The 12,883-nt window shown below is 37.5% G+C and overlaps 3 protein-coding genes across 6 annotated transcripts; 1 reads left to right on the top strand and 2 right to left on the bottom strand.

Moving 5' to 3' along the window:
- Window positions 1-2: 2 nt before the first annotated feature.
- Window positions 3-2,666, top strand: LOC140783440 (pentatricopeptide repeat-containing protein At4g13650-like). The gene has a single exon (XM_073130330.1). It carries the CDS (start codon window positions 230-232, stop codon window positions 2,273-2,275), a length of 2,046 nt encoding a protein of 681 aa, XP_072986431.1. The 5' UTR covers window positions 3-229; the 3' UTR covers window positions 2,276-2,666.
- A 1,220-nt stretch (window positions 2,667-3,886) lies between these two features.
- Window positions 3,887-6,252, bottom strand: LOC140783444 (uncharacterized). 2 transcript variants are annotated; one of them, XM_073130336.1, is made up of 2 exons: window positions 5,899-6,039; window positions 3,887-5,822 (listed from the first exon to the last, which is right to left on the bottom strand). In XM_073130336.1, the coding sequence occupies exon 2, from the start codon at window positions 5,786-5,788 to the stop codon at window positions 3,947-3,949; it is 1,842 nt and encodes a 613-aa protein (XP_072986437.1). In that variant the 5' UTR covers window positions 5,789-5,822; window positions 5,899-6,039; the 3' UTR covers window positions 3,887-3,946. The 2 variants fall into 2 exon arrangements, with proteins under 2 accessions (XP_072986437.1, XP_072986436.1); XM_073130335.1 differs by having other exon boundaries at window positions 3,887-6,252.
- Window positions 6,253-6,537: 285 nt separating this feature from the next.
- Window positions 6,538-12,005, bottom strand: LOC140783865 (probable UDP-arabinose 4-epimerase 1). Of its 3 annotated transcripts, none has more exons than XM_073130954.1 (11): window positions 11,847-12,005; window positions 11,034-11,198; window positions 10,487-10,614; window positions 9,573-9,686; window positions 9,359-9,466; window positions 9,180-9,271; window positions 8,359-8,500; window positions 8,037-8,131; window positions 7,787-7,916; window positions 7,462-7,606; window positions 6,538-7,072 (listed from the first exon to the last, which is right to left on the bottom strand). In XM_073130954.1, exons 2-11 carry the CDS (start codon window positions 11,092-11,094, stop codon window positions 6,831-6,833), a joined length of 1,257 nt encoding a protein of 418 aa, XP_072987055.1. In that variant the 5' UTR covers window positions 11,095-11,198; window positions 11,847-12,005; the 3' UTR covers window positions 6,538-6,830. The 3 variants fall into 3 exon arrangements, with proteins under 3 accessions (XP_072987055.1, XP_072987054.1, XP_072987057.1); XM_073130953.1 differs by having other exon boundaries at window positions 11,776-11,996; XM_073130956.1 differs by lacking the exons at window positions 9,359-9,466; window positions 9,573-9,686; window positions 10,487-10,614; window positions 11,034-11,198; window positions 11,847-12,005 and having other exon boundaries at window positions 9,205-9,252.
- Window positions 12,006-12,883: the final 878 nt, after the last annotated feature.

Here is a 12,883-nt window from a genome sequence, read left to right as displayed (position 1 = left end):
AAGGGAAAACAGGTCACACCACCGTTACGTTTGCTTGCTGAAAATTAGAGTTGGGAAAATGCTTGGTTGATTCTTCTACCTTGGAAAAAAATTACATTAATCTATCATGCTCTTCTACTTGTGCTGCCATTGCTTACCCTTCCTCTTTCCTCACCAATTCCACCTACTCTAACCTCTCAGGAGCCATGGGAAGAAGCATTACCATCTCTTGTATACACCAATTAACCCAATGGAACCCACATCCCCACCAAATCTACCCGACCAGCTCTGTTCCTATCTCAAACGCCGGGTCATCGACCCAAGAGCCGTCCATGGCCTCTCTCTCAAGCTTGGTTGCTTGGCCTCCACCTTCCTCTGCAACCACCTTCTCCATTCCTATGTCTTGCGATCGATGCTCGTCGATGCCCGCAAAGTGTTCGACGTAACGCCACTGCGGAATGTGGTTACATGGTCAATGATGATTTCCGGTTGTACCCGTATGGGAAAGCTTAAAGACGCCGTATTTTTGCTTGGGCAAATGCTACGTGAGAGATCTCACGCGTCTGGAGATGAAGATGGTCTTGTTCCGAATACATTTACGTTCGGGAGTGTTATCACCGGATGTGCTCGGAGCAAGGATTTAAGTACTGGGATTCAGTTCCATTGCAATGCCATTAAATTTGGCGTTGAATCAGATTCCTTTTTAGCGGGGACGTTAATCGACATGTATGCCAAGTGCGGGGAGGTTGAAAGGTCATGGAAGGTCTTCGACCAGACTCCTGACAAGGATGTGGTGAGTTGGACTAGTATGCTCACTTGTTTGGCCAATAGCGACCGGCATCAGTTCTGGGATGTTGCATTTAATCTCTTCAAGAGCATGATAGGCACAAAGATTTGGCCGGTCGGCATGACATTTTCTAGTCTTCTTAGGATTTTTGATGAGCCAAAGAAGCTCAGACAAGGTAAGCAGGTCCATGGATGCATGATGAAGCTAGGAGTTGAAGTAGATCATCTCCTGGGGAGTGCTCTAATTGCAATGTACGGGAAGTGTGGGGGAGTGGATGAAGTAGTTAGGCTCTCTGTCAGGATGCAGCATGATATGGTATCTTGGACTTCACTGCTGGTAGCTTACATGCATAACGGATATAATGAAAAGGCACTTGATGTGTTTCGAAATATGATTGAGGAGAAGCTGGTACTTGACCCATCAGTCATAACTAGTGTAATTGGAGCATGCTCATCTCCGGGACAATTAGCAATGGGAAAGGAGATCCATTGCTATGCTGTAAGGAATAGTTTCTTGTCAGATGTGTCGACGGCAAATTCAATTATTACACTTTATGGAAGATGTGGTGAAATCAGAAGTGCAGAAGCAATATTTCAGCTAATGAGAGACAAGGATATCATCTCCTGGACAGCTTTATTGACTAGTTATGGCCAGAATGGTTATGGCGAAGAAGCACTGATGTTGTTCAGGAAAATGCTTTGCGAAGGGCAAAGATCACCCATATTTAGTCTCACCGGAGCACTCAGGGCTTGTTCTACTACTGCAAACCTTCCTGTGGGCCAGCAAATTCATGGAAGGATTGTAAAATTGGGGGTCAGTACTGATATATCTGTGGAAAATTCTCTTATAACAATGTATGCAAAGTGTGGAAGTGTAGAAACTGCATTGAAAGTTTTCAACTCGATGGGCAACAAAAGTATTATATCCTGGAATGCCTTGATCACAGGGTTTTCACAGCATGGTCATGAGAGAAAGGCTTTAGAACTCTTTGACTTGATGCAGAAAGAAAGCATCCAACCTGATGACTACACTTTCATTGGACTTCTAGCTTCTTGTAGTCGAATGGGTCTTGTTGCAGAGGGTTGTGAGTACTTTAGGCAAATGATTACCAATTATGAGTTGGAGCCAAAGATGGAACACTATGCTTGTATGGTCGATCTATTTGGTCGTTCTGGCAGGCTTCATGATGCTATGGAGTTTATTGATGCAATGCCATGTCATCCAGATCAGCTAGTCTGGGAGGCCTTGCTTTCATCATGCAAGATCCACGGAAATTTAAAGCTTGGAAGATTTGCAGCAAAGAAAGTATTGCAGATAAGACCAGAGGACCCTTCTCCTTACATTACCTTATCTAGTATGCATGCCTCGATCAGTAGGTGGGATAGAAAGGCCTATATACGCATCATGATGAGAGCTCAAGGAGTGCAAAAAGACCCTGCTAGGAGTTGGGTTGAAGCCCAGGAAATTTTGGTGGATAGACTTGAAAGCTTACAAGGAGGAGAAATTTAGCAAAGGAGTAAAATGTGGCATCAGAAAGATTAGCATATGTATCTGTATATGGTATATCTAAACTCCACTTATTGGCACAATGGAAGGGTAATCCAGAGCATAAGATGTGATGGTCTGATGGATCATCACAGTTCACAGATCACCTCCGGAAGGAAGTCATTTCATTATCTAAAGAATGGTATCATGTCACAGCCTTATCTATGATGCCATTGTAGATTCATAGCAATTCTTTAGCAGCATACATTGGTAACTAACTCCTCTTCTTTTAAAAGAGACGATGATACTGTAGATCAGTAGCACTTCTTCTGCAGGATAAATGCATTTATGAACTATTCTTGTTTCAAAGAGACAATTATATTTCTTATTTAAAGAGATAATTGAATGTGGATAACATATAGCGTGCATGATTACACGAAATGGCAGCAGATACATTATCTTCAGGTTTCAAGTGTACGTTGACATGTTCACAACCACTCGTGCTCATGTTTTAACTATCAGCAGCAGCAAAAAACGGTACTTTTGGTAATTATGTACAAACTTTTTGTATTGGGATAGCCTCGTATGGTCATTCAGGAAGGCTTCATGATGCTATGGAGTTTATTTATGTAATGCCATTTCGTCCGGATCAAGCCTTTCTTTCTATTGCCTAGCATATATATATTTACCATTGAACACCTTCATTTTGCTTTTAATGTCTCAAGTATACCCGGTTAACTTTCAATTTTGATTTCCATTTTATTTTTATCTTAATCGAAATACCCGAGTTGAATTATAAATATTCCATACAACATACCGAATAATAATTAAAAAAAGCAAGATGTAGCATAGCATGTGAGAGGACCAAGCGAGGCGAGAAAAGGGATCTCTTTCGACAAATATCTGCATAGTAAGAACCATAACTAAGCATAGAAATTGAGGATTAAATGTTAATTATTCGTGTTCAAGTGAAATATAAGAAGAGTACTTCAATAATGCATGCATTTATTTAGATCGAGGACACACTTAATAGCAGAGTCACATACACGTGCTACTTACTCTTTACTAATTTTACTTTATATTAATGGCCAATATTTAAAATCGAGTAATGTTCATTATAGGTCCAAAGATTAGTATAAACAATTCAAGTTATTAAAGGGAGAGAAAAAGTAACTCCAAAAGTAAAGTGAAAGAAAGAAATAGGAGGAGAAAAAAAAAATTCTCTCTTTTTCTCTTCTTTTCTTTCCTCTCCCTTGCTCTTTTCTTCTTTTAGGTTTTCTCTTTAATATAATTGCAATTGAAATTTTTTAAATATAATATAATTACCACTCTATTTTCTAAATATTGCAAATCCCACTGAATCTGAGTGTTTCATAAGCACAATTAGAACTAATTTTTAATGACACAAATATCTTTCTTTCTTAAATTTTAGAGTGTGAAATATTTGTCAGTTAAATTTTTTTTTCTTGCACATTATTTTTCCTTTTTTCTTTAATTATGGTATCGGATAAATATTAGATAATTTTAAACCATTTTAAAAGATTTATACCAGACCAAATGATCTTTTTATAATCTAAGTTCAATATTAATCGTGACTAAGGGCAATTATGATATGTTGAAGAATGGCAATTGTGATAGTTGAGAAGTTTTCAGTAGTAATTATATAAAGATCCAACTGTAACAGGGTTTGGATACTTATCCACAATCAAGTAGAGTAGATTCGGACATGAGCCCTATGTTTCTCATCATTGCAGTCAGCTGCTCCAAAATTCTGCAGACTTCTTCTGTTCTTGGCTGTGCTGAATCATCAGAAGAGAATGCACAAATCTTATTCTTTATCTCTATCCAACTGCGTCCAGCTTGCTTAAGCACTCCTCTCTCTTTTATTAAAACCCTCATCCTCTCAACTTCATCCCATCTGCCTGCTTCAGCATTAATGTTTGACAGCAGCACATAATTTGAGGTCTTGTGAGGTTCCAGTTCAAATAGCTTCTCAGCAGCAAACTTAGCAAGCTCTTGATTCTTATGTATACGGCAAGCTCCAAGTAAAGCACCCCATATTCCTGCATTTGCTTTGATTGGCATACCCTGCACTAGCTCAAATGCTTCAACCAACCTCCCTGCTCTGCTGAGCAAATCGACGATGCAGGCATAGTGCTCAGCTACAGGTTTGATAGAGTAGTCTTTATTCATGGACTTAAACAAGTGTAGTCCTTCATCAATCAAACCTGCGTGATTGCAAGCTGATAGAACACCCACAAAGGTGACCTCATCGGGAGCAATCCCATAAATTCCCATCTCTTGAAAGAGCGAAATCGCCTCTCTTCCATAACCATTCGATGCATATCCAGCAATCAAAGCATTCCATGAGATGAGATCCACAGTAGTCATTTCGTCGAAGATTTGTCTTGCTTGCAAGATCCTCCCACACCTAGCGTATGTAGTGATCAACGCATTACCAGCGAAGAAATCACCAATGTGTGCAGTTTTGAGAAGGAGATTGTGGAGTTGTTTCCCAACCTGCAGAGCAGCAAGGTTTGCACAAGCACTGAGGCCACATGCAAATGTAGACCAATCAGGCCTCTTTCCCTCTTTCCTCATGAGCATGAAATACTCAAGTGCTTCAGCATAAAAGCCGTTCTGCGTGAAACCGGAAATGATGGAATTCCAAGATACTGTATTCTTCTCAGTCATTTGTTTGAAAATATGCAAGGCCTCGTGCATTTTTCCATTCTGAGCATAACCTGCCATCATAATATTCCAGGAAACCACATCCTTCCTTGGCATTTGGTGAAACAACTTCATAGCTTCATCCATTCTTCCACATTGTGCATAACCTGCGATCATCGTATTCCAGCACACAACATCTCGCCGTGCTCTGATTTGCTCGAATATTTGATGAGCATCATCCATCTTCATGCTCTGAACATACCCATTCATCATTGCAGTTTGTGCGGCAACACTGCAGAAAGGCATCTCATAAAGTAACTTCTTTGCTTCATCAAGCTTTCCTATGCGAACATACCCATTTATCATCGTCGTCCAAGAGATTGAGTTTTTCTCTGGCATTGCCAAGAACAACTTATAAGCCTCTTCTACTTGCAAATTCTGCACATACCCTGCAATCATCGCATTCCATGCCACCACATTCCTCTCTGGCATCTGATCAAATAGCTCTGTAGCCTCAATAATCCGGCTAGCCTTGCAGTACCCATTGAGCATAGTCACCCATGAGACAACATTAGGACATTGAATTCTCCTAAAAAATTCCAATGCAGACTCCAAATCTCCAACCAAAACATACCCATCAACCATTAAGTTCCATGATACCACATCTTTCCTCGGCATCTCATTAAAGAACTTTAAAGCCAGTCCCATTTCTTCGTTCTGGGTATATCCAGCAAGCACTGCATTCCACGAAACGAAATCTGGATAAGGCATCACGTTTAACAGGTTGATGGCATCTTGGAACCTTCTATTCTTTGCATATCCCGAGATCATCGCGTTGTAGCAAACTGAGCCTTTTTCTCCAGGCATTCTATCAAATAGGTACCTCGCCTTCTCCAATTCCCTATTACGGGTGTAGCAAGTAATCATTAGAGTGTATGAAAAGATGTCTCTCTTGGGCATTTGCTCAAACAACTTACAGGCTTCGGCAACACAATCGTTGTGGGAGTATCCGGCTATCATGGTGTTCCAGGAAACCAAGTTCTTGAAAGGCATGGTATCAAAAAGACGCCTCGCTTCGAGAATTCTTCCGTTCTTGGCATATGCCGAGATCATGGAATTGTAGGTGACCGTGTTGCGACTGCTCATGCCATTGAAACTTTTGATGGCTTCTTCGATCTGGCCGGATTTAGCGAGCCGGGTCAGCTTTAGATTTTGTTGGAAAACTTGGGTTGCCTTGTCGCCTATAGATTTGAGTTTGGAATTCATCCGGTTTTCTCATCAGGATTCTTTTTGGACGTCTAATATTTGAATCCTGGCGTGCTAATATCTGTTCGTACTATACGCATTTGCAAATTTGCATACAGCTACCTACATTTAAGTGAATTTCGCAATTTGAACCTAGGTGAACTTAATTACGCCAATAAAGAGTATATAACTTCTTTTGAGTATTTTACATAACGGCCCCTCATTTTTTTTAAACTATTATAATATCACTGAATCTTTTGGCTTTTTCAGAATTTGCATTATATTGTAGGGTCCGAACCACAAAACTTTCAATACCTTTGTATCACACTATCACACAGAAACGCATGTAGCACGAAAACTGCAACAAAAAATAAGAGAAAAGGAAATAGATTCTTTGGTTTTGTAGAATGACAAGCTATAGCAATTCGAAGGGCCTAACTAATATATGGAAAATCTTCCTGTGTTTAAGTAAAAAAATTACAATGAACTGCACCAACCTCACAATTACATATGAAACCCTTCATTGTATCACTTCATCCTGTAAACCTTCACAATGCCATCCCTCCCACAAATGATCAATGTTTTTTTTTAACCTCTAAGAAATTAATTTAAGTGAATTACTTATCACAAATATCAGCCTAATGAGATGATACAAAGAGCTGACTCATAATACCATGGCAAGTGGTGGACCGTAACCGCTCCTATGTGATTTCTGCCACCTCCAAGCAATCCTAAGGCTATCTAGAAGGTCTGTGTGTTGCGCCGTCCAGTTCAACTCGCGATTGATCTTGGTTGGATCACTATAAACTTCAGCATAGTCACCTGGCCGGCGATCGAAGTAGTCGACTTTAATATCCACCCCAGTTGCTTCCTTGCATGCTCTTACAAACTCCTTCACTGATCGACCTGATTACGGACAAAAGGATAACATTAGCAGATGGAACATACAGACTGCAAATACATCTAATTTGAGGAACTTCGACCTTCTTATCAGGTCAGTACATTTACAGCAAGCTTCAATGAAACGACCGACATATTTTTACTACTAACTGATAGTTTCATGCAAAATGAGGTACTGCAATGGTACTTGTAAGCTAGTAGGCTGGTAAAGTAATCTATTTATCTCGGTTCCTTTCAGAATCATGTGAGGAGGTCTCATATAAAGGATTTCACGGAAAAGAGTAACAAAAGCCATAAGATGATATGGATCAGCTAATTTGATCTACTACTGAAGTACCAACAGAAATAAGTAGAAAACTGTAGGGACCAATAAGAATAAGAGTTGTCCAACTAACCTTTTCCTGTACCAACATTATATATGCCAACTTTTCTTGCTTCTGCCTTTTCAAGAGCTTTCACGTGAGCATCAACAAGATCAGTGACATCAATGTAGTCTCTTATGCAAGTTCCATCAGCTGTTGCATAATCAGTTCCTTTAACCTAGGTGAGAGACATATCATATCAGTAATCCTATTGCAAATTTAAATGCTCTTTATTTCTAACTGTGAGTAGTATTGTTTTTTATGTGCAACATCACTATCTGGATCAATCAAATTCTCCAAGTATAATAATTGGATTAGAAGTGACAGAGTTATGCATTTTCATTACAGAATAGCATACCTTCAGACCAGGAATAACTCCTAAAGCTGCATCGAAGCATGCACCAGAAATACGTCCATGCTCCCGTAACTCAGGTCGGGGAGATTCACCCAACCTTCCTTCTGGATCAGATCCAATGACATTGAAATATCTGATTTTTTTTTAAAAAAAAATAGAAGGTCAATGCATTGAAATATTAGGTAGTTCATTTCAATTAAAAGTAAACAAAGTGTTTGTTACAGCAATCCAATTTATAATACAAGTCACAAACCTTAGAATCATTACAGCCATGTCTGATCTCTTAGAGAAGTCTAAAATGATGTCCTCTGCCATTTTCTTGGCCTTCCCATATGGATTGATAGGGACCTGCAATTTGTACCCAGTAAATCAGTACATGCTTGACTATCAGCTATCATGACTTCTTTACTTAATCTGTAGAGCTAAGACTGTTGAATAAGTACATTTATGAAAAGACAAAATATCCAACAACACACTATTATAAATTCATTAGAAACTAGAGAATTGCTGCCGTGTTTTTAAAAAAGATAAAGAAACTTCAACATGCCACTCTTTTGATATTATCCTAAGCTAACCTGAGGAGTTTCTTCAGTTATTGGCATCTTCTCAGGCTCTCCATAAGTTGCACACGTGCTAGAATAAATTAGAGTTTTAACACCGTGGGCTGCCATAGCTTCTAGCACAACCAAAGTATTTGACGTGATATTATGATAGTACCTAGATTTATGAATAGAAAGAATTAACACAGAAGCTATAAAAAAAAGATAAGTTGTTTTTTTACTTTTTGATGGTTAGATGTAAACATGACAACAATATGAAGTAAACACTAGTGTGGAAACAGAGAGCAAAACCAAATGTTTGGAAATTTATATAGATGAAAGGACCATAATGCAACTACTAGAAGCAAAAAGGTGATTACAGTGTTAGAATCTAAATTGTCTGCATGGAGACCTAGAACATGAAAACAAGAAAAGTTTCAACAAGAAAGGTGTAAGATCTTCAAGTTTTGGACTCTAAAGTAACAACAATATGCACAATACAAGCATAGAGAGAAACACGCTCACACTCTCAGGAGCTGCCCATACTGCTTATCTAACTTCAACTAGACAGTCTGAAAAAGTTAAAATTGTCGCTAAGATCTCATATCCTAATCTCAGCATTAATGAGTACATGTTTGGAAATATAACTTGGTTGACCATACAAAACTTGTTAACATATAAACTTAACCCCAAATGTCCTTCAAGCTATGCAAGTAACAGAGTTTGCAGAAAATAGAAGCTTGCTTCATGTATTAAGGTAATACTTGATGTTTCTGAGATTGCCAAAAGGCATGATACATATCCTCTTGCATAACTTATGATGTTAAGGGTATGCTATTTGGAAAATATACAAGTACCTAAGAGGTTCGAGGGTACTCTCACCCACATAAGCGACCGCTGCAAAGTGCATAACTGCATCAAATGCATTTGCTGCAAATATTTTGTTAACCTGAGCATGCATTAAGAATCACATTGAAATCCCGCCTTCACTGGCAATAATTCAATTATGAAGAAAATAACCGGGTATATAGGATACAGATTTTGCATCTCCTAAATCAGCATATATAAATTGAAGTCGCCCAGGCTCTGGGAATTGCTTCTGGAGAACTTTGATTGCCCCAATGTTTCCCCTTGAAAGATTGTCCTGTTGAATTTAATAGGGGACTTCAATTAGTTAAGCTTTAATTTCTTACAAGCACTTGAAATCAAGAAGAAAAAGGAAAACATCCTCATATGGTGTGGAAAGGTACCACTATAGTAACTCGATATGAATCTTTGAGAAGTCGAAGAGCAGCATGTGAACCAATATAGCCAGCACCTCCTGTTACTAGGACGTGTGTCACCCCAGGTTCACGTATGGAGAACTAAAGGAAACAAGACATGTAAAACTATCAGAAAACTCAGAATGAGAAAGAAAAGAGTAGCAACATATGTACTTCAACTAACTAATAAACCTTCAGACTTTTAAGAAAGAAGATAATCCAGTTTCACAATCATAATATACTTGAAAAAAAAGACAATCTATCAGACTCAACAATCAAGAGAGTCAGAACAACTTTTAGTCAAATTAAGTATGATAAACTTCTAGGAATATCAGTTGCTTTAAATATAAAGTAAGAGCTAAGAAATAGTATATGAAGGTAGCCTTGTGATCCAACAATCATAGGCTCTTAGTAGGGCAGCCTTTGTCCAGCAAAGCAGAATATTACAATTAACTCCAAGACTACTGAACCTGGAAATTAATTTAATGTTATGCTAGATTTGTGATCAAATGTATCAGTCAAAAGCCAGTCATGTGGATACAGTTTTGTCAAAGTATAGGAACTTGTTAGCTGATACAGATGGTGTTAGCAAATCACCTATAGTATGGCAAATGCTCTATCGTGCATTGTAATAGCATTAACCTTTAGATGGCATATCACAGTGTAAATGATTTAACTCTTTTAAGCACTTAAACTAAAAGTTCAGACTGATTTATATGATTCAATATATTGAAGCTGATGCAGCTCGTGGGCCTGGAAAATAACTAATCATTCAGAGGGCAAAAACAGAGCTGATTTTGATGTAAGCTTACAACATTCTCATTGTATATCTGCCAAGAAGAGAGTATAACATTAAAACAAATAGCAGATCCAACTGTAAAAGGATAAAGTTCAAAACTCACCACGCTAGGGGCGCTGCTATAACAGGGATTTTGTGTCAGGATAACTATGCACATGGCAGTTAGAAGAGCAGCCACAAGTACTTTATTCAGAAAACGAGGCTTGCGTTTTGGATCTGATAAGTCTATTTCTGAACAATCATAATAAGATCAATCAGAACCAGTATTACTGGATAACATATTAATGTAAATCCCTCTGCTCTCATCCTCAACATCAACAGCATAGTTTATTATTCATCCCTTTTTGCCAAACGCCCATTGATAAGATGTACACCAAAAGATATTGCATAATCTAAAAGAATAATTTTCATTTTTTTTCTCAATCAAGAAAAAAAAATCAACCTTAAATATCAAGTGTTTGCAGAAAGTGCAATCAAAATTATCATTCATTTGTTCCTAACAACTGCACTATGATCCCCTACACATAACAAAAATATGAACACAACCAAGAATATATTCTCAACCAAAATTATCCTGATTTTATAATTAAGTTTGCGTCTGCATTGTCCAATTTCGAAAGCTCAAAAGATTAGTAGCCATAAAACCAAACCTGGAAAGGACCAAGATCTACCAGCCCTAGGCTGCGGTCTATTACGATTGGAAGGCAGCATTGTGAGGGAAACCTTTCTATGCGAGACTAGTAATAGAAAGAGGAACACTCTCGAACAACAACTCCTCTGTGTCGCAAGAACTGAGCTTCCAGAACCAAACCTTCCTGCAATTTATAACAGATCCAAGTAAAAAATTACGGAAATTCCATGAATCATTTACAAAAAGAGGGAACCCTAGAGGCTGAAAACATAGGAAGCAAAGATTCCAAAGCTACTAGTGTAAAATATTACATCTCTACTACATCTTGCACAAGAAAAACAAGAGCAACCATAGAAAGCTTTTCCGCAGAAGCATCAAAACACTCAAATTCCATGCTTGAAGAAACCAGTAAACCAACAAAACTCGAGATTTAAGGCCAAAAATAGCACCTTTAATTGATAAAGTGTGCAATTTGCCAAAAGAATCACCGGAAAGTCCAGATCCAATTAGCAACGAGAAATTCTCAAAGAATACGATTATAAAAGGAACCACCACAGCAGGACTAGGGAAGGAAATCCGAAACCAACAAAAATTCGCACCTCTCAATCACCCCTCAGAATTAATCCAATTTAATTCTAGAGAACGATGAGAATTACAACAACCCAGCTTAGATGTCGCAACAAAAACAGAAATCCATCTCGTTAAAACCATCTAGAGCCGGAAGTAATTAGAATATGGTGGTCTATGGAAAGCTACGCTACCTGTACGCAGGACGATCCAAGGAAGAAGAGAGATAATATTAAAGAAAGCTTTCGGAGTTCTCGTGTGCTACCTTCTGAGGTGTTCTCCGACAAGAAGAGGGAAAGAGGAGTAGAGGAATTCTACTCGTTTCCCGTCTACAACTCGGAATTAGGAATCCTTTTAAACCGTCACTTTACGTTTAATCTTACCACTAGATTCTGGCAATAGAAAAGTAAACTCTAAATCTTACACCACCTCTAAGAGCTCTTTTAACTAATCTATCAAAAAAATATAATAATAATAATAATCTATCCAAAAAAAATCCCTATCAATTAAATTTAAATTTTATGATTAGACACATTTCTATTTTTGGAAAGTCCCGTACAAGCAGTCTAGAATACGCTGGCAGTGTCACATGAGTACATGACTATTTGAGATACGACAGAAAAGTTCAATAATTAGAGAAATTTGTATATAACTCCACCCTATATAACATAATTTACACCTTATATTTTTATTATTTATAAATCGAGTTATCTGATTTAGCGAATATGTGCAGAAGATACATGTGTTAGATTTGAACTAACACCATCAGAATATTCTGTTAAACAGAAATATTTTATTTTTAAAATAACTAAAATATCATTAGTATAACTTGGTTGAGAATATTTTCATAATTTTTTTAGTTTAGTTAACTTAATTTAGATATTTAGTTAAGTTTAACTAATTGATTTAACGGTAGAGTATTTTCTACACATATTTTATTAAATCATAGGGCTCAATTTGTAAATAATAAAAATATATAGTGTAAACTATAATTTTATTAAAAGACGGAGTGTTATATACAAATTTCCTTAATAATTATTATGTTTTCGTGTATTTCAAATGCTTTTAATTTGCATGTATAAATTACTCTTCAAGTAATTTTCAACAATCTTTATACTACTTCTTCTAATTATAATTAATATCTATCCCTAACTTTTCACACATAAATTAATCAGACTCTAACAGCTAATCAGCTTTTAAGAGTATCTATGCCTTTAAAAAACAGAGTCATAAGGGTATCTATGCAAATATCAAGTTTTAGATAACAGGATATAGGGCTCTCCTGCACCACATCAGAATATC

This window comes from Typha latifolia, chromosome 3 (genome assembly GCF_019914945.1).
Source record: "Typha latifolia isolate L0001 chromosome 3, TyphaL0001v2, whole genome shotgun sequence".
Taxonomy (NCBI): Eukaryota; Viridiplantae; Streptophyta; class Magnoliopsida; order Poales; family Typhaceae; genus Typha; species Typha latifolia.
This window is presented reverse-complemented; position numbering and strand designations above follow the sequence as displayed.

Bases quoted from the DNA above. Each gene is read 5' to 3' on its own strand.
- LOC140783440 (XM_073130330.1), top strand. From the start codon at position 230: ATGGAACCCACATCCCCACCAAATCTACCCGACCAGCTCTGTTCCTAT.
- LOC140783444 (XM_073130335.1), bottom strand. From the start codon at position 6,187: ATGAATTCCAAACTCAAATCTATAGGCGACAAGGCAACCCAAGTTTTC.
- LOC140783865 (XM_073130954.1), bottom strand. From the start codon at position 11,094: ATGCTGCCTTCCAATCGTAATAGACCGCAGCCTAGGGCTGGTAGATCT. The intron at 7,917-8,036 runs GTTTGTGACTTG...AAAAAAAATCAG, and splicing joins ATGGCTGTAATGATTCTAAG to ATATTTCAATGTCATTGGAT. The intron at 7,073-7,461 runs GTTAGTTGGACA...GTCCGTAATCAG, and splicing joins TAATGTTGGTACAGGAAAAG to GTCGATCAGTGAAGGAGTTT.